Source organism: Rhinolophus sinicus, chromosome 14 (genome assembly GCF_057876585.1).
Source record: "Rhinolophus sinicus isolate RSI-liver-muscle chromosome 14, RSI-T2T, whole genome shotgun sequence".
NCBI classification, from domain to species: Eukaryota; Metazoa; Chordata; class Mammalia; order Chiroptera; family Rhinolophidae; genus Rhinolophus; species Rhinolophus sinicus.
The window spans coordinates 148,374,552-148,399,472 of NC_142514.1; the positions used below are offsets into that span (position 1 = coordinate 148,374,552).

The following is a 24,921-nucleotide window of genomic DNA, read 5'->3' on the forward strand; positions in this document are numbered from 1 at the left end:
CCTCCCACAACAAAGAATTATGTGCCCCAAAATGTCAATAGTGCCACTGTTGAGAAACCCTGATTTAACCCAGTCTCTCAAGAGTATAAATCTCCTCTTATGTGCAAACCTATCATTTTTGTTTGAATTTCCTTAAATTGCAGCTATTGTCTTAGGTTTGCCTTTACTCTCTGTCATCTTAGTAGTTCTCCTCAGGTCTCTCTTGTGTTAGAGCTGGTTCTGTATCTGATGTCTTCATCTTTTCTTTGCTTTCTCGTTTTGGTGGACCCCTTTCAAAAGCTTTCTGGATGGGATATAATTTTTTCGAGACCTTACAGGTCTGAAAATGTTGTTTGTACCCCCTTGCTTTATACGATAGTTTGGCTAGACAAAGAATTCTCCCTCAAATAATTTTCTCTTAGAATTTTGAAAACATTGGCCCACTGTCTTCTTTTTTTTCAGTGTTGCTTTAGAGACAGATATCAAATGCCTAGAAAATTCTTTACCACTATTTTGAAACATTTTTTTTCTCTCTGGAAGCTTGAAGAATCTTTGTCTCTATAGAGTTCTGAAATTCCTGTATTATGTGCCTTGGTATAGGTCTGTTTTTATCCATTGCTGCTAGGTTCAGGGTAGTCTTTTCTAATCTGGAGTTTATCTCAGTTCTGAGAAGTTTCCTTAAATATTTGTTTTTATTTCCTCCTCTTCATTTTCTTTGTTCTCTCTCTTTAATTCCTATTAAGTGTTGGGCCACTGAGAGGTTTCTCTAATATTCTTGTCTGTTTTCATCCATTTTCATTTTTATTTTTCTTTTCTTTTCTTTTTTTTTTTTGCTTTCTGGGAGATTTTTCTCAACTTTATCTTTCAATTCTTCTACTAAGGTTTTATTTCTGCTATCATGTTTATAATTTTCAAGTATCTTTTTTTTTTTCTGGAAAAAAGTTTTTAATAATACCCTGTTTTTGTTTTATGGATGCAATATCTTTTATCTCTCTTAGGAAATTATTGGTACTTTTCTTCTCTGCATATTCTCTTTCTCTTTCCTCCAAATTTCCTTTTGCTGTTTGTTTGCTATGGGTGTTTTCTTTCATATTAGGTGCTTTCCTTAGATGTCTGTGGATCCTTTTAAATGAAGTCAACACTTATTTAAAAGAGGTACCATAAAAAGCTGAATGGAAGCTCTGCCAGTAGGTGGTTATGGTTTTCCCCGTAGGTTTACATGTCTGTATAATTTCCTTGCAGACTCCCAGTGACACATCTTTTCTCTTTAGCTGGGTTGATTTCCCAGAAAAGATTTTTGATCTTTTGCCTCTAGAGAACAAGCTTGGGAGCTGAGTAGGAAAAAGGGAGATGGGTTTCATTATTAAGTATGCAAATACACTTTCATTTAATTCCCCAGTTTTCCGAATGGCACCCCTCAAGTCCAAGAGATATCCTGTTTTATACTCTCCAGAGATTGTTTATTGCCAGGGAGAGTCAAAGAGTAGAAGAGGGGATCTTGGGTTTCTAACTGCTTCTTAAGCAGACTTCAATCTTATTTTAGTTTTAACTCTACTCTTACTCCCAGAGTATCTGAAACTGCCCTTTTTCTTTTTAATTTTTTAATAGAGTTGCAAAAAGAATACAGAGTTCTCATATACCTTTCACCAAGCTGCTTGTTTAACATCTTATGCAACCATAGAACACTTATCAAAAGAAATTAACCTTAACAATGCTATTAACTACACTACAGAATTTATTGAGATTTTACTAGTTTTTCCATTAATTTTTTTTTTTTTTTTTGGTTCCAAGATCCAAATTCAGGATCCCATATTAAATTTAGTTGTTTATGTGTCCTTTCTTTATGTATGTGACAATTTCTTAGTTTCCTTCTCTTTCATGACCTCGACAGCTTTGAATACCGTGTTTTCCCGAAAATAAGACCTAGTTGGAAAGTCAGCTCTAATGCGTCTTTTGGAGCAAAAATTAATATAAGACCGGGTCTTTTATTTTATTACATTATATTATATATTGTATTATATTATTTTATTTAAGACTGGGTATTATATTATATTATATTATATTATATTATATTATATTATATAAAACCCGGTCTTATAGTAAAATAAGAATGGGTCTTATACTAATTTTTGCTCCAAAAAACGCATTAGAGCTGATTGTCCAGCTAGGTCTTATTTTCGGGGAAACACAGTAGTACTGGTCAGTTGTTTTGTACAATGGCCCTGAATTTGGGCTTGTCTGGTATTTTCTCATGATTAGACTGAGGTTATGAGTTAAAGAGAAGGATATTACGGGCATGAGGTGTCCTCAGTACATCATAAGGAAGGGGTGAGGAGACATGCTGATACTGCTGCTGGAGAGGTTAACTTTGAGCACGTGGGTCAGGTGGTGTCTGCCAGGTTTCTCCACTGTGAAGTTACTCTTTTTCTTTTTAATAATTACTAAATATTTTGAGGCCAATCTGTTTCTGCTTAAATTTCTGCCCACCTGTTTTAGCTTCCTTCTATGGGTCTTGCCTTATTACTGTTGCATTCTAGTAGTAATTTTCTATTTCCATCATTATATCTACATTGATTAATTGGAATTCTTCTGTGAGGAAGAGTTGTCCCTTCTCCCCTATTTATTTATTTATTTATTTATTTATTTATTTATTTATGTCATTATAGACTTACTGATGGCTTTGTGCTCATCTTTTCTATTTGAGCACTCCTTGCTTTGTGGTACCCCATAATGCTTCAGTCTAACTTATGTTTTCCCTGCCCTAACCCTAAAATCAACCATTTTAAGAAGGAGTTTGAGGTCTTTTGGTAGAAATGTAAACATGATGTAAACCAGGTGTCTTTGGCTTTCCCCTAGGCTAGTGTAGGAGTCAGCCTTCTCAGGTGTAATAGTCATTACCACTTGTTCTGCTTTCCAGCTTCTGGTTTCTTATGGTTTTGTGCTCTTTGAATATTTCTTTACTCTTATTTGAGAATTATTTGGGGGGAACTTAAGAGCTAAATGCTTGTTTTCAATCTATCCTCTTTAACCAGAAATTCCTAACTTAATGTTTTTGTATTCTGCGTCAAGCCAGTTTTGTCTTAGCCACATTTGACTACGTTAATTGCTGTTCCCAGATGTGCTATATGCTTTCATGTGTCACTTCTACGCCCTTGCCCTGAGTGAATAATAAGTATTTTTTATCATCTGGTTTTTAAAGAGTTTTTCAATGGGTGAACTTTGATTTTACATGAGAACTACTATTTAAGTACTTTTCTTACATACTTAGGATTTTCTTGCCTCTGTTTTATTTTCCTTTTTTTTTGGTTAGTCACATAAACTTTTTATGTCTTAGTGCCACATACTATAAATGTTTGCTAAAATGTAGGGGAGAGGGCTAGCACATTTCCAGAGTACTAGTATACAATCGTAGCCCAAGTTGGAAAGAAAAGATTATATTGAAAATAGGGGGATGTGAAAAACATAGCATTAAACATAGATTTAAATACCTACTGTAAATTAAGGTTCCAGAAGACATCTTTTTAAAAAAAATTTATTTTGGTGACAATGGTTAGTAAAATTACATAGGTGAGAAGACATCTATTTTTAAAATTGATTCATTAGTATTAAGGATCTTCTTCAGTTCAGGCAACATTTTAGGTGTCATGCAGAGGCTTTTTCTTTTTTTTAGGTGAGATTTATTACACAGATTTTAAAGTGTTTGGCCTAGGTATTGCTAGCTTAAAATCCAATTTTATAGACGCATTCTCCATTGTAAAAAAGTCTTTGACAAAATGATTGTGTTTGGAAGTGATGGCAAACAATTGGCAAAAATGATGTGGTCTTTACATCAAGATTCTTGAAGACCACACATATTTTTTTTGAGCCTGGTTTTCTGTTATTGTAGTGTAAGTAAACAGATGCCTCTCTTTGCCCTACTGCGTATTTCCACTTACTTTGTAGGTGTGGGAGTAATAATAATTGCCCAAGTTTTTTGTTTAATGGAACTAAACTGAACCAGGTATATGTAAAGTGGCCACGGATATGAACATTTCATTTACATAAAACTGTTGCTATGCCCCACTGTTGAGAAATTATGGTTTCTCTGAAAATTACTGAAATGTATGAATTTTGATGATTTTTTTAAAAAGCCTGCTTAACCAGCAAAATCCAGCCCCTCTTCTATAAGAAACCTTTCCTGAGTCTCCTCTTTCAACCTGATTGCATTTTCCTAACCCTGATATCCCATAGCACTATAGCTCTTGGCATTTGAAAAATTATACCCCTTTATTGTAAGTTGCTTGTCCTTTGTGTTAATGCCTTTATTAGATAAGAAGCTTTTCAAAGTCAGGACAGCCAGAGTGCCTGGGTTCAAATACCAGCTTTGTGACCTTGGGCAAGTTACTTCTCAGTACCTTAGTTAAATGAGATACTGGTAACTACCTCCTAGGATTGTTGGAAACATTAAATTAGTTAATACATGGAAAGATCTTCCACATAATAAGCATTCTATAAATGTTAGTTAATACTGTGACTACCTTCATTACTGTTACCACCTTTGTGGGAGTTCAGAACGAATCACCCCAAAATGTGCCTCTGGTATGAGGATTGTTTTGAGCTAAAAACAACTTTACCTGAGCACTCAAGAGAAACTTCTGCCATTCCCTTAACTACCTAGAAGAATTCGAATTAGGGCCCTTGCCTACAATAAAAGATGATCAGAGGTAACCTCTTTTGACCTATCTGTGGGGCAGGGCAAACTACGAATTCCTGAGTGTGCACTCTCTGCAATGACCCTCTGAAGCCCCAAGGTGCCCTACCTCACCCCTAGCTCAGAATGTCAGATATACCCATGTTCCCTTTCTGCCTCTGACTCCCTCATGTATGTGGGGTTCCCATACATGTGTATTACATTTGGTTATTTTCTCTTGCTAATTTGCCTCATGTCTATTTAATTATTAGACCAGCAGAAAGAACCTTGAGGGTAGAGGAAAGTTTCTTCCCCATATCTTCGTCCTATATTCTCCCCAGAGGCCAGCACAGTGTGCTTTACATTGTCTAATAAATATTTATTGATTAAATGAAAATGAAGTAATATTTTAGTTATGAAATACGCTAGTCATTTGAAGTTACAGTTCTGATTATGACCTGTCAGCTAAATATTTTATGTGTATAGCACAAATCCTAGTTGATTGTTAGATTTGACAGATTCTTTTATGTCATTAAGTAAGGCCTATCATCATTGCTTTAGTTAAGAACTGGAACATGTAACAAAGTACAAATATTAAAAATAAAATTTTGAGTCTAATGAGTCCTAAGAAAAATGGGTTTAGTATAACTAGATATTTGTGAAAATAACTATATTAATAAATTACTTGATTGCAAGATTCAGTGTGAAGTGTTATTTTAAAGCAGGATCCATGTTAAAAATAGTTTGTTCCTGAGGGAACTTTATGTTTGATAATCCTGATTTTCCCGTAACTGGAGTATAAAAACAAAAAAGGGACTGTTTCTGGATGATATGGATGGAAGAGACTGTTTCTGTCATTTGTGTTATTGTGTGCTTTTAATTTGATGCTGTGTAATTGACTGCTGTAAGACTAGCTGTCTTTCAGATATTCATATAACATGCTTATATTCAATAAATAGAGTGGCTTTCCAGTAAAGAAAACCTAAGGGCTGTTAAGAAAAAAGGTCTGGATTTAAATCTTTCTGTATACAGTGAATCCATTACCTTTGGTAATATTATAGGTTTAACTTTAGGAAAACCATGAACCTCATTTATGACTTATGTGAAATTTTCTTGTGTAACCAAAGCGTTGTAGTTTTACTATAAATACCTTTGTTTTCTCAAATGAGAACTCACCTATTTTTATTGAATCATAAATATAATTTTTCTTAGTATAGATTTCCATGGCTCTTGATGCTATAGAATTCATTCAGTTAAGCTTGAGTTAGTAGCTGCCAGAAACCAGAGATTCAAAGATAAATTAGGAACCTGACCTAGTTCTATGTGCTAGTCTTGTATAGTCTGGAAGAGACAGACATGTAACAAGACAAATATATAATATGAAAATAAAGTAGAACCATAGAGGAGGGAGCCGCCAGCTTTATCTAGGGGATTCTGTGAGAATATAACATTTGAACGAGGTCACAAAGGGTGATTTTATTGCCTGGTAAAGAAGGAGGTTAGAGCTTTTAGTTAGAAGGAATAGCATTTAAAACACTAAAGTTTTGTAATGCATTTTAGGAAATAGCAAAAAATTTAGTAGATGCATTGGGTGTCTGGGGTTGAGTGAGAGAAGATAGTTCTGCCACATTGTGTCTTAAAATTCTGAAGGCTTTGTTTACCTATCACGAGTTTAGATTTTCACTATGTAGACATTAGGGAGCAAGGAAATTTTTTTTCCCCAGGAAAAGTTGATAGATTTATTTGTAATTGCTGTAAAGTTTAATTGCTGAAACTTGTTCACTGAAACATTTTTTTACTCCTGTGAATGTTTTATGCACAAATGAAAGTGGGGGAAAGGGGAATTTGTTAATACTTTTTCTCTCACCTGTTTGTTTTTTCTTTTTCATTTGCAATCATATAATTAGGTCCCTTTTTTGTTTTTTAAGAGTGAAATGTTTCCCATCCTCAATGCACCGTAAGCACATTTTCCACATGAGCCGGGCTGGCAGGGTATCCTTTGGCATAATTGTTCCATATTTGGTATGGGTAACACACAGGTAGGTGTATTCAAATAGGCTAACTAGACAGGCACCATTTGTGTCAGAAAAGTGCCTGTTGCTACACTCTGGGAGTGTAGATCTGTTGGGAAGTTCTGAGCAATTTCTTATACTTGATGCTGGAAGGGAAGTTTGCAAGTAAGTTTGGTGTGCTTCTGATTTTTACTGACAGCCACAGTACTAGTCTTGTAATGATGTGGTTTCTTCACCTTTTCAGTATAAGCCTGTGTGGTCTGTTTGCAGGCATCCCGCTTTGTAGGAGCCATACTATAAAGAGCTCCCTATTTACCCTCCTTCTTTTTGTCAGAAGCTCAGCCGCCGGGAGGTGCTAGAGAGGGATGATGAGTCTGGTGGTGGCAGCAGCAGTGGCAGCAACTGAGAACAGCGCAAGGAATGTTTTTAATTAAGGGATTAATGAAATCTTCCCAAGGATGTCCCCAATGCTCCAAATAAAATTAAATTTAACATTTAACTAAGAGGAGCTCTTGATTACAACCCCGGTTCCAGGTTGGATTAGAAAGTAGAATTTTTGTATGACTCATCTCATAAAAGATACATAGTAAATAGAAACTATATAAGTTTATATACATCAATTTTATAGATATAAAATATCTACCCTTTTATGTGTTTTAATTTGATTGCCTTTAATTTTAGGTTTACACCAAGTTGTATAATTGATTACTGTATTTATAGTACTTTGTGGTGATGAAAAAAAAAATGGTGAAAAATTAGATACCTAACAATGAAGTTTCTTATTAAAAGATATCTGAGAGATAGTATTGCTTTAATTTTGACATTTGAAATTCATGTGTCTTGAAATGTTTATTCACCATTCCATTATTTACCATTAACCTAATACAAATACAATTTTAAGAATTCTAAGAAAAAAAGACATGATACAGAAAATGTTTCTACAATTCAGTAATATAATTTAACACTGGAAGGGTAGTCGTGAGGGAGGACAGCCTCTTTATTTTTAGGTGAGAAAAACATAAAGGCTGTAAAAGCTCAACAATTTATTCAAGGTCTCAGGTAGCAGAAGAGCTAGAATTGGACTTTTTTTTTAAAGTCAAGTTTACTGAGGTATAATTTATAGACAGGAAAATTTGCTCTTTTAAGGTGTACAGTTTTATGAATTTTGACAAACTTACACAGTTGTAGAACCACCATCACAATCAAGATACAGAATGTCTTCCTCACCTTAAAAAAGCTTTCTCATGCCCGTTGTCGTCAATCCCTTCCTACACCTCCAGGCCCTGCGACCACTGATCTGTTTTCTGCCCTCATATTTTGCCTTTTCTAAATTTATATGAAATTTAACATATGCTCTAACTGGAATTCATATAGTACGTCTGTACCGTTTTGAGTCTGCCTTCTTTGATCTAGCATAAAACTGAGATTCATTTATGTTGTTGCATGACATAGGTTCTTCTTTTTTATTGCTAAATGCCACAATTTATGTATTCAGCTGATGGACATTTGGGTTGTTTCACTTTGGGCGATTCTGACTAAAGCTGCTGCTAGTATTTGTGTACAGTTTTTCAGGTGTACATATGTCTTCACATGGTAAGTACATGTTGAATTTTGTAAGAGGCTGCCAAACCGTCCTGCGATGGCTGCACTGTTTTGCATTCCACTCAGCAGTGTGTGAGCACTGTCATTGCTCTGCGTCCTTGTACTTGGCAATGTCGGTTTTTTTCAGTTTCAATTCGCTTTTTAACCATTCTAATAAGTGTGTAGCGATATCTCTTTGTGGTTTTAATTTGCATTTCTCTAATGCCTTATGTAGAGCATCTTCATGTACCTGAGGGATTTTTTATTAAGCCGGATCCGAAAAACACACTTTATGCAAGTATTACCTGGTTAAAATTTTGCTGGGTACTGACAGGAAAGAAAGAAAAGTACCTGTTTTCAAGGAGCGCATGATTATCATAGGGAAAACTGGTAATCGTGTTAAGGAGGAAAGGCTATACTTGTGCTGGACTCTTGGAAAAAGCGGTTCACATAGTAAGGGATCCGGTGGAAAGGACAATGGTTTGGGAAGCAGAAAAGTCAGCGGTGACTTTGCCTTAGGTGCTTAACCTTTCTGGGCCTTTTAAAATTTCTTTCATCTGTGAAATGCTATAAGATTTATCCTTAAATTATATATAAATCTACCTAAACTTTTTAGTAGTAGGTTTTTAAACTTTGTGAGAAGGCCGTGCAATCAGAAAACATAAAATCTTTGCAGATTTTTTCTGTCTGATGATATTCCTATTGCCCCAAAAACATTATCTTTTGAAATTTTAAATAATATAAATTACAATAAAATGTTATTATACTCGAGAATTATATATTTATTAAATCTATTGTAAGGATAGTAACTGATAGTTCTATAGTAATACCTCTCATCTAATACTATTATATTATTATAATTTATGGAGCATTCTTAAGGTATTCTTTTTTTTTTTTTTAATCTTCAGAAAATCTCTGTGCCCCTGAGAGTCAGAGATAAGTGACTTACGTAGGATTACACAGCTAAGAGAAAAGTAGCCACCTTGACCTGAGAATTCTAGTCTAGATCTTTTGCTTCTGCAGTACATTGCTCTTTGCACTGTCACCTACTCCAATAGGATATAAATACTTTAGTTTTAAATAATCTTAACATTTTTTTCAGCTGTATAATTTCACGTTCAGAGAATTATTACAGTGTAATATTCTTACATTAAAATTATCCATGCTTCTAAATAAAAAACATAGTAACATAATATAAACAAGCTTCTTTGATTTAGTAAATGCAGTAGAACTCTAATTCAAGACCTGTAAACAAGTCAGTTGTATCACAAGCTGAGTCACTGTTTGTCAGACAGCCTAGCCTACTCAAAGAAGAAAACTTAGCTGTAATCAAAAATAAAAGTAACAGGAATAGTAAAGGGCATATTATTTCCCCTCCTGAGAGTAGTTTGTTTAGTTTCTAAGTTTAGATACCTACAGTATATTATTAGTGGGTTACACATTACCATTAGTAGAACAATTACTATTAAAAGGAGTTACGACAAAAGTGAGAAGAGTGTTAGGATAGAAGTAATAATGCCTTTACAATTTAATGCCACAAATATGTCAACATTATAGAGTCACAAGTAAGCCTGTATTTCTTAGGAAATCTGTGTTCGTGTGTGACGTTAGGCTAATCACTTCAGGTTTCTGAATTTCTTTTTATTCATCTGTAAAATAAGGAGCTAGATCTGATGTCCAAAGTTTCATCCATCTTTCACATTTTGATGAGTCATCTGATTGATTTGTTCTTAACTGTCAAATTAAATATGTTGATAATAGTTTAATAGATTGTAAACTATTTAAAGTTTTGAAACTTTACATTGTTAGTTTTCTTCAGATGGAATGAATACTTACTTGAGGTAATTTGTTGTAAGTAAAAATGTTACATAGTTTCCAAAGAACTATTTAATTATCTAATTATAATATTATGGGGTTCTGGGAGCTTGTTTTATTGGTATTTTGGAATGCAAGTATCTGGGGGACACCCTAATACTGGAACACGAAGGCAGGTATGAAAATATGTCTTTTACAAAATTTTTAAAACAAATGTCATATTGACAGGCAGTTGGCGTTATGACATGTTGCATTTTGTTTAAGTTCAGAAAATCCAGACCATGATATATTGAACAAATACCTGTTAATAATGCAAATTAGTTTATTATAGAATTTGTATTTAACTGCAATAGTAAAGTACATAGAATGCACTTACAATTTTTTGTGTGTCTCAAACTAAGCTTTTAAGTACAAAGTCATTTTTAGAAAATGCCTATGAAGATTTGAATTCAGAAAGCTGGTTAAAGCAGGGAGTGGTTATTATAAAACTTCCTTTAAGTAAAAATTCCTTGCACTAAAAACAATTTGAAAATTTAAAATCAGTTTGGAAAATTTTCAGTTTCATAACCAGTTTTTAGAAATTTACTTGAAAGTTTTAAGAGTATAGTATGCTTCCGAAAGCATCATTTATAACATATTATGAAATTATTTTCCTCAATGAATATGTTTTGTTAGAGAATTCCCTAAAGGGCTTAGACTTTCTACTTCTGTGGTTTGGTTTTAGTAGTAAAGATTGTAAAGTAACCGTTTTCATTTTTTGGCTAAGAAGAATAATGCATAAGAATATGCATTAATCATCCTATACACTTGTTAAGGTCTTTATGTTCATATTGTATCTTTATGATTTTCTAACTTGATTTATGTTTATATATTCCTGATCTTAAATCCTTGGATATATTTGTTTTCTTTTAAGAAGAAGAGCTAAATTCTGTTTTTTTAAATTGATATAAATCCTAGATATATGAAAGATATTTCTTTTTAGAAATTTGAGCCTAAAACTAAAATTATCAAAAGCTAGGGCTAAGAAGACTGAACCAGTCATTTGGGGGAAGTTATAGAGAATACTAGTGGGAATGGACTTAAAGATAAAATGTATATTAAGAAAGTCTTGAATTTTTGTTAGTTATATGTAGTTTGTGTTACTCTCTGATCATAATGATTCATAGAAATGTTTTATTAGAAAGGCTTGACTGTTTAGGAATCTAAACAGAAATGGAAATGAGAAATGGGAAATGTGATATATTTTAATGATATACTTTAACTTCAGTTTTTATTCACATTAAAATAGAAACATTTAAAATATGTAATCACAAAAATGGAAACAGTAAATTATTTCATTCTCAAAAATTTAAAAACTGAAATAAGCACTAAAAAATTCTAACTCGATGCATATCAAATTTGATCATAATGTTTTTACCCTAATTCGGTTTTATTTACATATGCATTTGTTTCTAAATTGCATATTTAAAATATGCTGAATAAAAAGTTCATGATCAGATTATTTTTAAATATGATCAAAGTTTTTATATTTGATTTAGGAACACAGCTTCCTGGCAGTTAACTTCTATAGCTGATATTTTCGCTTTTAAGTGAACAAGTGAGTTTTAAATGCTGAAAATAAGTTTTGCCAAGCATTCCTTAAGGAGCACTAAGCCAGATAGAGCCATTCCCTAATCCTTTTCTTCCGTCATCCGTATCTTAGTATTACTCAGCAAAAAATAGGACATGTTTACTGTTAAAATTTTTAGAATACTTACACATACACTCTTAGTCTTTTGGTTATCTCCCATTCTATACAGCAATCTTCTTAATGTTAACTTTTAAATTGAATAAATCATCCATTTATTTTAATGTTTAGATTATTCACGATTTGGTCAGTAAGAGCCCTTCAACTAGTTTCTGTGTCCTCTTGAGATATCCCACCGTTCTTGGAGCATTCCCTTACTTTCTGGCAGTGCAAGGTTTCCCAAGCTCTTTTTGTACTTCCTCAGCCCTAGTACTAAGATCAGCCATTCTACAAAGACCTCTGGATCCTTTTTGTGGAGAATGGCATTCGGAAACGAAGATCTGGGCACTAGATGTGTTTAGTGCTACAGGGATATCATTACTTTTAGGTTCTCTTAGTGGGAGGAGCTAGAAAATATATGCACACAAACATACATAATTGTGAAATCTGTTTTTATTTCTATATTTCTCTCTACATGTATGCATATATACACTCAAATCGTATGAAAACCCTTAAGAAATAGGCAGATTTTTATTTTTTTGGATTGCAAGAAAATTTATTTCATGCTTATACATATATTTACATATATCCATAATATAATCCTATGCATATTATGTGTTTGTAATGCAGAACCATTGGAAACCCCGTTTGCAGGCTTTTTTTGCTACTTCCACAAATTTATGGTCATAAGTTCTCTATTTAACTTCAGTATTTTTAAACATTGTAAAATACACATAACAAAATTTACCATCATAATCCTTTTTAAGTGCACAATTCAGTGGTATTAGTGCATTCACATGGCTGTGCTGCTCATCACCATCCATCCACAGAGATCTTTTCATCTTGCAGAACTCTCCCCATTAACACTAACTCCCCACTTCCCTACCCTCGCCACCCCCCGCATCTGGCAACCACCATTCTACTTTCTGTTTCTATGAATTTGACGACTCTAGGTACCTCATATAAGTGGAATCACACAGTATTTGTCCTTTTGTGACAGGCTTATTTCACTTTGCATAATTTCGTCAAGGTTTATTCAATTTGTAGCATGTGTCAGAATTGCCTTTTTAAGGCTTAATAATATTCCATTGTATATATTTGTATGTTATATATATAGTGTCACATTTTTTAAAAACTTGTTGTAAGCTGAAATGATGTAAGCTGAGTTAGACTTTGCAGCATAGATAGTGGTGTGACAGGAGGTTATAGACTTGCTAAGAGCACATCATGTCTCGCTTTTTGTGGAAACAGCCCAAGCGTCACATTGAGTCAACTCTAACTGATTTTATAGTGTAGAGTTTTGCAGGGTGTATTCATCAGGGCAATACTTATCATAGAACATAATAGTCATATTTCACTTTTAATACAAAGTGGGGTTTTTTTTAGCATTTTTTATCATTTCTGTTTAGAGAACTTCCTTTAGCCATTCCTTTAGTGTAGGCCTGCTAACAAGTCTCAGTTTTCCTTCCTTTGAAAATGTCTTTATTTCCCTTTATTGCTGAGGAATATTTTGCTGGATATAGAATTCCGAGTTGATAATTCTTCTCTCAGCACTTGGGAAATACTGTGCCACTTAACTTCTGCCTCTCTGATTTCTGATGAGAAATCTACATTTGAATTGTTTTGCCCTTATATAAGATGTTTCTCTCTCACTAACTTTCAAAGTCTTTCCCTTTCTCTTCAGTTTGCAAGGAATTTGATTATGCTATGTCTTGGCAGGGATTTCTTTGGATTTATCCTGTTTGGGATTCACTCAGCTTCTTGAATATGTAGTTTTTTTGTCATTTGGAATGTTTTCAGCCATTATTTTTTTTTAGTGCTTTTTCAGGCCCTCCTTCTTTCTCCTTTCCTTTCAGGACTTGGGTGACAGGAATGTTAGATCTTTTTTTATAGCCCTACAGGTGCTTGAGACTGATTTTTTTTAAGTATTTATTTCTTTATTGTTGAGATAAAGATTTCTGTTGTTCTTCAGGATCACTGATTCTTTCCCCTGTGATAATTCATCATGCTGTTGAGCCCACCTAGTGAGTTTTAATTTTGGTTATTGTATTTCATCTGCTATTTCTTTGCTGAGACTTTGTTTTTTTCATTTGCTTCATGTGTTTTAATAATTGCTTGTTGAACATTTTTATGATGGCTGCTTTAAAATCATCAGATAATTTCAACATTTGTGTCACCTCCATATTGGTGTCTGTTGATTGTCTTTTCTCATTCAAGTTGAGATTTTTCTTGGTTCTTGGTATGACAAGTGGTTTTTTATTATATCCTCAACATTTAGGTATTATGTTATGAGACTCTGGATCTTATTTAAATCCTGATACGATGCCAGCAGGGAAAAGGGGGCACTCCCTTATTACTTAGAGGTCAGCGCAGGAGTTCAGGTTCCTCATCCCGCCTTTATTTATAATCTGGGATGAGAAGGGTACTTTTTACTGACGGGTGTGGCTGAATTTCAGGCTCCCTTCAAGCTTCTGTGGACATCTTCCTGGCTGGGTAGAGGAGGGGCACTTTGTTATTCCTCCCCATGTGGCCTCTACTGATAGAGAAGTGGGGAGGTACCTCTTACCACTGGGCTGTGATGAAAGTCCCCACTGCCCACTAGGTCTTTTTTGACACCACCCTGTTGTGGGGGAAGGGAGTACCTTGGTACAGCCAGGTGATGGGAGTGGAGGCAGGACAAGGTGTTTTTTCTGTGGTGTTTGACTGGAGTAGTGTGGTGTCTAAAAGCTTCCTGTTTTGTAAGGCTACCCCTTTCCTGACCCTGTAGCTAGAGAAGAGCAGGTTTTTCATGGGGCTGTTTTAGTGTGTGCCACTCAGACCAGGATGTGTTAGGCAAAAAGAAATCTGTGGAATTAGCCACCATGCCCATCATTCTTTGGGTCTAGAGGTCCCTAGACAGTCTGCTTCCTCTTCACCTCTCACTGTCTATTATATTTGCTTTATACGTAATATTTTTAGCTGTACTTAGCAGGAAGAATAGGGAGAAGTGCATCTACTCCCTCTTCTAGAAATGGAAGTATTAGGTATTTTAAAGAGTAGAATAGTGTGTGTCACTCCAAGCCTATGACTGACAGTAATTCTTTTTTAACCAGTGAAAGCTATTTTCTTTTTAATTTCCACTTTAAGAGGCTTCTACTCTTCCTTCTGCCCTCTGTTCTTCCTAATATATATTACTTGAAGTAGAGGAATCCTAGAAGTTGAAGTGTATCATCATAAGCTCTCTCTATTTTAGATATCCTTAGTTCCTTTAATTATTTTTTTTATGTAGTGCCCTCAAATTGCCTATAATCTATATATTGTCTTGTCAGTGTTACCTGATCTTTTTTTTTTTTTTTTTTTAACAGAACTTTATTGGGGAACAGTGTGTACTTCCAGGACTTTTTTCCAAGTCAAGTTGTTGTCCTTTCAATCTTAGTTGTGGAGGGTGCCGTTCAGCTTCAAGTTGTCCTTTCAGTCTTAGTTGTGGAGGGCGCAGCTCAGCTCCAGGTCCAGTTGCCATTTCTAGTTGCAGGGGGCACAACCCACCATCCCTTGAGGGAGTGGAACCGGCAACCTTGTGGTTGAGAGGACGCGCTCCAACCAACTGAGCCATCCAGGAGGCAGCTCAGCTCAAGGTGCCGTGTTCAATCTTAGTTGCAGGGGGTGGAGCCCACCATCCCTTGTAGGACTCAAGGAGTTGAACCGGCAACCTTGTGGTTGAGAGCCCACTGGCCCATGTGGGAGTCAAACCGGCAGCCTTCGGAGTTAGGAGCATTGAGCTCCAGCCGCCTGAGCCACTGGGCCGTTCCCAGTGTTACCTGATCTTGACTGCTAGTTTTTATTGTTGATTTGTTTTCTGTAGACACCGTTCTGCTTGCTGTACGCACTAAGAATTTAGTTGTTGCCCCAGATCTTCTTCGTGTGTACTACCGCCTAGGCAAATTGCTCTCATTTTCTTACTCTGCATTTAGTTGTTTTGTCTCTCTTACAAGGTAAGAGTGGTCTAACACTGAACATTTTTGCTTTCTATAATTTAAAATTTTGCCAAGTACACGTGCAGTGCCAAACATTTGAAAGTCCCAGAAATACGTAAAGGGAAAATATTGCCTCTAATTCTATCCCTAAAAGATAATACTGTTAATAACACTTCAATGTAATTCTTTTATTCTCTACATTTTTCCTTCTTTTCCTTCTCAATACAGACTTTAAAATGCTATTATGTTTCATGTTTTAAGGGTACCATTATTTCTTAGCAATATGTAGTGAATATTTTCCCTTGTCAGTAAATGTAACAGCATTATTTTCAAGGGCTGCATGGTATTTTACTGCATTTGCTAATCGCACTGCCCCTGAACGGACATAGTGACTAGTGTGCAACCTTGTTTCTATTCTTAAAGTGAATATGGTTATTCTTTAAGTGAAAGCTTTCAGCATTTCATTATTAAATATGTTTGCTGTAAAAATTTGTAGATGCACTTTATCAAGTTAAGGAAATTCTCTACTTTATTATGTGTTATGAATAGATGTTCATGGAGTTATTATAGAAAGTTGTTACCATGAAAAGATGTTTAATTCAAATACTTTTTCTGTATTTTATGTATTGACATGATTTTCTCTCTTAATCTGTTAATATGTTGCATTATATAAATTGATGTTTCCATTGTTAAATGAACCTGGTTATTATGTATTATGCTTTAATACATTGCTAAATTCAGTTTCCTATTACTTTGTTTCAGATATTTTGCAGCTTTTGTCATGAGTGATACTGGTTTTTAGTTTTCCTTCATTATATTAGTTTTTTAGAGTTTAATTGTCATATGCTAGCCTCATAATATGATTTAGGGAGCATTCCTCATATTCTGTAACTGAAAATTTTATGTAAAACTTGAATTGGTTATCTTTGATTATTCGGTAAAATCTTCAGTAAAATCATCTACGCCTGGAATTTTTTTGTTGTTATTGGAAGATTTTTAACTACTAATTCAATTTGCTTAATGACTTTAGGACTATTGAGGTTTTCTTTTGTTTTCCTCTGAGTTTGTTTGATGTTATAGTTTTCTGAGTATTTATCCATTTTATTACGTTTTCAAATATATTAGCATAAGTTTGCTTGTGACATTCTTTTATCTTTTTCTTTGTATCTATGGTTATACCCCCTTATAATATTTGTGTGCCTTCCTTTTCTGGGGATTGATCTTACTAGTGGTTGTTAATTAAAGTTTTTGTTGTTTAATGGAACCAGCCTTTTGCTTTGATAATTTTCTTCACAGTATTTTTATTTTCTATGTGATTAATTTCTGCTTTGACCTTTTATTTCTTCTCTTCAACTGCTTTAGCTATATGGCACAGATTTTGTTGTTTTGTTTTCTGCCTTCTGGGGACCAGCTAGAGCCGCAAACACCCCTAGTCACAGAGAACTATATTTTTCAGCTCTAGGTTTTTGGAGTTCTTCATCTAGAGTTCAGCAGATCACTCTTCGTCTTACCTCTGCTTATTCCCGTGCAGGTTCACTTCTTTTCTGGAAAACTCCCCTGCTTTTTCCCCAATATGCTGTATATGTTTTGATACATAATATTTTTATTATCACTTGGTTCTAGGTATGTTCTAATTTTCGTTATTCTTTGACCCATGATTTGGTGTGTTTCTTAATTTTGTAATTACATATGGTTTTCCTAGTCATCTTTTTGTCATTGACATTTAATTTACTTGCATTGTAGTGAGAGCAAGTGTTCCATATACTAATCCTTTGAAATTTGTTGAGACTTGCTTTATAGGACAGGCCAATATCAGGTCAATTTTTATAAATGCACTGTGTATGCTTTAAAAGACTGTATAATCTTGCAATTGTTACGTATAGTGTTTTCATATATCTATTAGATGAGGCTTGTTAATTTTGATGTCTGTATCTTGTTGAATTTGTTGTCATTTTTAAGTTTTAGCCATTTTGATAGGTGTGTGGTAATATCTCATTGTCGTTTTAATTTGCTTTTCCCTATTGGCTATTGATATTGAACATCTTTTTATGAGCTTACTTGATGTCTGTTTATGGTTTTTGTTGAAATGTCTTTCATGATTTTTGCCTGTGGTCTAATTAGATTGTTTGCTTTTTTTATTGCTAGGTTTTCAGAGTTCTTTAGTCTAGATACTAGTTCTTTGCTCATTATGTGGTTTGAAATATTTTATGCCAGTCTTTTCATCTTTAACATGTCTTTGCAAAGTAGGCATTGCTAATTTTGATGAAATCCAGTTTATCAGTTTTTCCTTTTTTAGATCATGCTTTTGATGTCAAGTCTGAGAACTCTGCCTAGCCTTAGCTCTGGAAGACTTTCTCCTGGTTTTTGCCTAAAAAATTTATAGTTTTATATTTTTCATATAAGTTCATGATCCATGTTCAGTTACTTTTTATTTAATGAAAAACTTAGGTTGAGGATTACTTTTTTGCCTATGGATGTCCAATTGTTCCATCACTGTTTGGTGAAAAGACTGTCTTTCCTCCTTTGAGTTGCTTTTGTACCTAGTCAGAAATCGGTTGCGCATATTTGTGTGGATCTCTGTTGCTTTCCATCCATCTGTATGTCTTTCCCTCTGTCAGTACTACACAGTCTTGATTACTGTAGCTGTATAATAAGTGTTGAAATTGGGTAGACTGAGTCTTCTTACTTTATCCTTTGAACTATTCTAGTTCCTTTGCCTTTTCATGTAAATTTTAGAATAATCTTGTCTCTGTCCTCAGAAAATGTTATTGGGGTTTTGATAGGACCTGCTTTAAAACTGTGTATCTATTTGGGAAGAATTGACATCTTTACTATGTTGAGTCTTCCAGTGTAAGAACACAGTATGTCGCTCCATTTATTCAGTTCGTCTGTTATCTCATTGTGATTAGAGAACACATTCTACATTATTTCAGTTCTTTAAATTTGTTTGTTTGTTGGATGTGATCTGTCTTGGTTATATGTTCCATGGACATTTGAAGAGAATGTATATTTTGTCTTTGTTTGGAATGTTTTGTAAGTTTGAATTGATTTTCTGTGGGGTTCTAGCAATTGGAGAGAGAGAGAGAGAGAGAGATCTCCTAACTATAATTTTAGATTTATTTATTTCAGTTTTATCAGTTTTGGCTTCACATATTTTGCAGATCTGTTTGGTTCATACACATTTAGGTTTGCTATGTCTTCTTGGTGTGTGGACCCTTTCATCATTATATAATGTTCTTCTCTGTCTCTGATAATTTTCTTTGTTCTGAAGTCTACTTTATCTGATACTAATTTTTAAAATTAATTTCTGCTTCCTTTTGATTAATGATTGCATAGTATGGTTTTTTCCACCTTTTTACTCATACAAAATAGTTTATATGAAATATATATTATATACAAATCAGGCAAAATATTTTAATATATCACATATTTGACATAATATGTATTATATATGTGTATATGTGTGTGTGTATAGTAAATTTTGCAGAGATAGCATATAGTTGAGTCTTGTTTTTTAATTTACTTGGCCAATATCTGCTTTTTAATTAGTTTATTTAGACCATTTGTATTTATTGTAATGGTTGATATGTTACAGCTTAAGTCAGCCATTTTATTTGGTGTTTTTTGTTTGTTCTTTCTGTTTTCCATTTTATTCTTGTCTTTTACTTGCCTTCCTGTGAGTTACTTGAATATTTTTTTAAAATTCCATTATGATTTATGTATAGTGATTTTGATTGTATTCTTTTGTGATAGCTTTTTTAGTGGTTCCTTTGGGCATTTATACACACACACACACACACACACAGACAAATACAAATATATACGCACGCACATACACACACACAGTGCCAAAAAAATGTATACACATTTTAAGAAAGGAAAACTGTATTAAAATTGTAATACTTAATATATACCAATAATAGAAGATGAATACAAGTCACATTTGACTTATGCAATTACAAGAGGTGCTCAAAGTGGTTACCATCAGCGTCCAGACACTTCTGATTATGGCAAACTACTGCTTGAATAATGTTGACCGAAATATCGACTTACATAAATTTTTTTGGCACTCTTGGTGCGTGTGTTATATATGTGTGTGTGTGTATGTATACTTATAGTCTAGTAGTATCAATATTTTACCAGTTCAATTGAAATGTAGAAACATTTAACTCCTTTTATGTCCCTTTACCCTTTCCTGTTTATAATATAATTATGTTGAATATATCCTCTACTTATATTTATAAGTATATCAAGCAGTCTTTTAATTTTTTCACTTCAACTGGCAACTATTTAGTAAAAACTCAACAGGAGAAGGAAAATATATTTAGTGATATTTTGCTTACCATATTCCTTATTTCTTTCTGATGTTCTAAGGTTCCTTCTTTGATCATTTCCTTTTTTGTTTAGAGAACTTCCGTTAGGGTAGTTCTACAGGAGACATTCTTTCAGTTTTCCTTCATCTGAGAACGTCTGGAATTCTGCTTGATTACTACAGCGATTCCTGGGTCATTCCTAAAGGGTTTTTTTGGTTATAATATTCTGGGTTAACAGTTCTTTTCTGTAAGCACCTGAGAAACGTTGTACAATTTCCTTCTGACCTCTGGTAAGAAAGGTGTCCCACTGTCTCTTCCTCCACCACCCCCTTTTGGCATTTTTTTCTCTGTCTTATTTTTGATAGTTTCTATTGCTGTGTTTTCAAGCATTCATTAATCTTTTCTTGAATAATACCTAACCTGTCAATCCCATCCATTATATATTTCATCTCAGATATTGTACTTTTCATCCCTAGAAATTTGAGTTGGACCTTCTTTATATCTTCCATGTTTTCCTTAACATACTCTGTTCTACCTTCTTGAAATATAGAATATAGTTATAAACGTTTTATGTCCTTCTTTACTAACTCTATCATTTGTATCATTTCTGGGTTGGTTTTCACTGATTGAGTTTTCTCTGCGTTATGGATCATAGCTTCCATCATTTTTTACATGCTTGTTTATTTTTGGTTGAATGCCAGATATTGTGAATTTTACCTTGTTGGTACTGGGTATTTTTTATTCCCATAAATGTTCTTGCATCTTGTTCTTCGATGCGGTTAATTTACTTGTACACAGTTTGATCCTTTCAAGACTTGCATTTAAGCTTTGGGAGATTGGACCAGAGTAACCTTTAGACTAGGCCGAATTTTGCCCCACTACTGAGACAGTACTCTTATCTGAAGCCCTGTGTATTACGAGATTTTTTTTTTTTTTTTTTTTTCCCATTCTGGCTATTGGGATCTAAATTGAGCTGCAGGGATTCTTTCCTGTGGTTCTTTTCCCTGCCTCAGATAGTTTCTTCACATGCATGTTCTGATGCGTGCTTGGCTGCATACTCAGAGGAGGACTGATTTATAGATGTCTGGAGCTTGCTATTTGTAGTTTTCTTCTCTCCAGTATTCTGCCTTGTAAATTCTAGCCGAATTGGCCTCCTTGAACTCCCCACCTCATTTATTCAACTCAAGGAGATTGCTGGACTCTACCTTTCCCACCCAGCACTGCAGCGTGGAAGTGGCTTACTTCCAGGTAGTTTGTTTTTTCTTTCACAGAGATCACTGTCCTGTGTTTCCTGTTTTTGAAATAGATGCTTCAAATATCTGTTTAATATTTGAAAATTATTTGCATTATATATTATCTAGATTTTTCGTTGTTTAAGGTGAGGAGGGTAAATCCAGTCTGCTATTTCATCTTGGCTCATAGTGGAAATTTTTCGGAGATAGAAGATAAATAACTAAATATAAACAAACAAATCAAGTAGCTGTAAATACTACTATGGAGAAACCTGAAAGGAAGGGAAATGAAAAATACCAGGAGGATTGTGGTTTGAGTAGGATGTGAGAGAAGTACCCGATTGAGAAGGTGACTATTCTGATGATCTTTTATATAGCAGTCTGACCCCAAACTTAGTGACTTTTGCTCACAGATGTGCATCCTGGGCAAAGCTAGGCTCTGACAGTTTGTTTCTGCTCTGCTAGGCGTCAGCTGGGGCAGCTGACAGGCTGGGGGCTGGAATCCGAATGCTTTCTCACTCACATGTATGGTGGCTGATGCTAGTTGCCAGCTGGGATCTCTTTGGGGCTGTGACTGGAACATCTACACATGACCTTTCCATGTGGTACTTGGCTCCCACACGGCATAGGCCAGACTTCAAAGGCGAGCATCTGAGCGAGAGCCAGGAGGAAGCTGTATGGCCTTTTCTAACCCAGCCTTAGGAGTCACGTTGTCTATCACAGGAAGTCACTAAGGCTGGCCCATGTGAAAGGGGACTGGAATTAGACTCTTCCTGTCAAAGAATCTGTGGACATATTTTAAAGCCACCACGATGATATTTGAGCAAAAGCGGTAAGGCTGTCCAGAGGAAGAGCTTTCCAGGTACAGTGCACAGAATTGCAAAGACTCAGGCTGCTACGGGTGCCCGATGGTTTAGATTTGTTTGTGGCTGGGTTCCTTCTGTCCTTTGTCAGCTCCTTGCGGGCAAGGGCTTTGTTCACTGCTGGTTTCTCAGCACCAGGTACAGTGTATGACACGTAGTTGCAGTTCAGTTCCTATTTGTGGAAGAGGGAGTTGGCCTTTTCACACCATATATCAGAAATCCTAAACATGAGTTCATAACCTTTGATCTGGTATTTCTTTTGGAAATTATCTTCAGGAAAAAATATACAGGTAAGCAAAGCTATAGTGAAAATTTGAAGGTGCTTAGATGCCCATTAATATAGCAGGTTAGTTAAATAAATTATGGTTTGTCTATGATATGGAGCACTGCAGTTATAAAAAAAAATTTTTGTTGGTTTCAGGTGTACAAAACAATAATGTGCCGGTTTTAGCTAAATGTTTTGGGATGGAAAGATGAGTGTTGAAGGACAAGGAGATAATTCAAATGATGGTGTACAGATTGATTCTGTTTGGTTTCTAATTAACAATCTATATAATAGATATATGCATAGAATGGAGAGGGATCTGGTAGGATATATATATCGAATTGTTAATTGCTATAGAGGTTATTTTAGAGTTACTTTAAAAAACAATATACTGTATTATAATAGAAATATATTTCTACCGTGAGTGATGAAAATCACCTTTTAAAACAATGTTTGTCTCGTCGTTAATTAAAGATGGAGGAAAACCAATTTGTGTGGCAAAAGTGTGGAATGATGTAAAACCAAGATTTTTTCTTATTTTTTTAAACCAAGATTCTTTCAAGAGATTATCTCTTTATTATAGGTTTCTTTAATTTCCTTTTATATATTTTTGTATTAATTGTTAAAATAAGCTTGTCTCATAATAAGGAAAAGATTTATATTAAAAGAAAATAGTTGTAGGGGATAATGTTAAGCAGCCTTATTTTACGAATATCTATTATGTGAAAAACCCAAATTTATAAACTGGCAAAGTCAGGGATATCTTGATTTCCCTGCAGAGTTCCTTTAATGGACTCAAAATACTCTGTGACTTAGAGAAAGACAGACACTGTATGATCTAACTCTATGGTCTAACTAAAAAAAAACAAACTCATAGAAACAGAAAAGAGGTATGTCATTGCCAGAGGTAGGGAGTGGGGGTGATGGAAATGGGTCAAGGTGGTCAAAAGGTACACACTTCTAGTTATAAGATAAATAAGTTCTGGGGATGCAATGTACAGCGTGGTGACTAAAGTTAACAATTCTATACTGTCTCGAAATTTCCCATCACTACATGAGATGATGGATGTTAACTAAACTTACTGTGGTGATCATTTTACAATATATACATGTATCTACATGTCACACACCTTAAACTAATACAAGTTATACGTCAATTATATCTCGGTAAAACTGGGAACAAATATTGTGACTTAGAACATTTGATTTATATATAGTTCTTAAGCTACCAGTCTTTGTTAACGATATGGTTAATATTATGTATTAAAATATGTTAATATTATTCTTTATAGCCCCCATTTTCAGTAACCTTAAAAGTAATGGAAGCCTAAGATAAAAATTACAAATGTAATTTATGAAGAAAATTCTAGATGGTATAATACTTTAATGAACACATATTTTACTTGCAAAAATTTCTTTCGGTTAATTGTTCTTATTTCACTGTCTTACCTATTTATTTCAAAGAAAAATTTGTAATTCATTTTGTTCTCTATATACCATAGGATGTATTTTGGAGATGCAGACAAAATATCTTTGATGAAATGAAGAAGAAATTTTTACAGGTTAGACTGCTGATGTAATTGCTTTAGTGTGGTAATCAGCAGAGCAAGTAACAGCATGTTAGTATTTTTATTTAATAACAAGGCATGTGTTAAGTTTTGTGCTTGTTTGACTTTTATTTCTACCTGATTTTAATAATAAGAAAGTCACATTAAATGAATGTGTCTGATATTCCCTTGTTTTTAACAAGTAATTGAGGGAGAAAATTGATATAAAAATCATAGAACTCTTTGTTTTGACTTTTGGGATATTAGTTGTCTATTTTTTTTTATAGATATGCTATTTTCAGAAATAATAATAGCCCTGGGTTTAAATCATGTAATAATTTACACAGTCAAAACCCAGAAATATTATTTGAAGAATTAAATAAAACTCTTACCTTCCTGGAAGCCTGTATACACTGAAACCTAAACTTTCCTGTGATGTAGCACCCCATACTTCCCTTTAACACCTCATTTCCCTAGGTCCATTTAGCTCTAAGATTTTTCCCCCATCGCTTTTCCTTTAATCTCTTCTGTTCTCTCCAAGTGACCTGTGGCAAGAAATCACTTAGAAAAAGATCATATAACATCAGAGTTTGCTGGGGTAGTTGGAATGGTGTGGAAGGAGGATCTTAAAAATAATTTTTTAATTTTATTTTAATGTAAGTTAGGGTCCCCATCACTACCTCAGGAATTGTCACTTGTTAAAGTAAAAATGCTCAGTCTGAATAAGCCCAATAAACTTAATAAATTTCAATTAGCAAGAGTATTCACACTGTCAATTCTCTTGTTTAATATATGGCAGTACGTTAAACATGAACTGTGGATAGATATCCAGAAGGGTAGTGTGTTAAGGCCTGATTTCTTAGCTTGTAGCAGCTCCTGCATGAAGAAGTAGATAAAAATGGACTTACGTGTGTATGTGTATTTTTAAGTTTGCGACCGTAATACTATTCTTTGTAATAACATTGA

General features: G+C 34.3%; 1 protein-coding gene across 2 annotated transcripts in view; it reads left to right on the top strand.

Annotated features, from left to right (window-relative positions):
• The window catches only part of USP47 (ubiquitin specific peptidase 47), a 101,183-nt gene that overhangs the window by 6,519 nt on the left and 69,743 nt on the right, over positions 1-24,921 (top strand). Inside the window, exon 2 of one of the 2 annotated variants that reach the window (XM_019729265.3) lies at positions 23,911-23,970. The exons of the other annotated variant lie outside the window; for it this stretch is intronic. Within the exon in view, the coding sequence (XP_019584824.1) occupies positions 23,911-23,970 (60 nt within the window). The remainder of the gene's footprint in view (positions 1-23,910; positions 23,971-24,921) is intronic. 2 annotated transcript variants of the gene reach the window in all.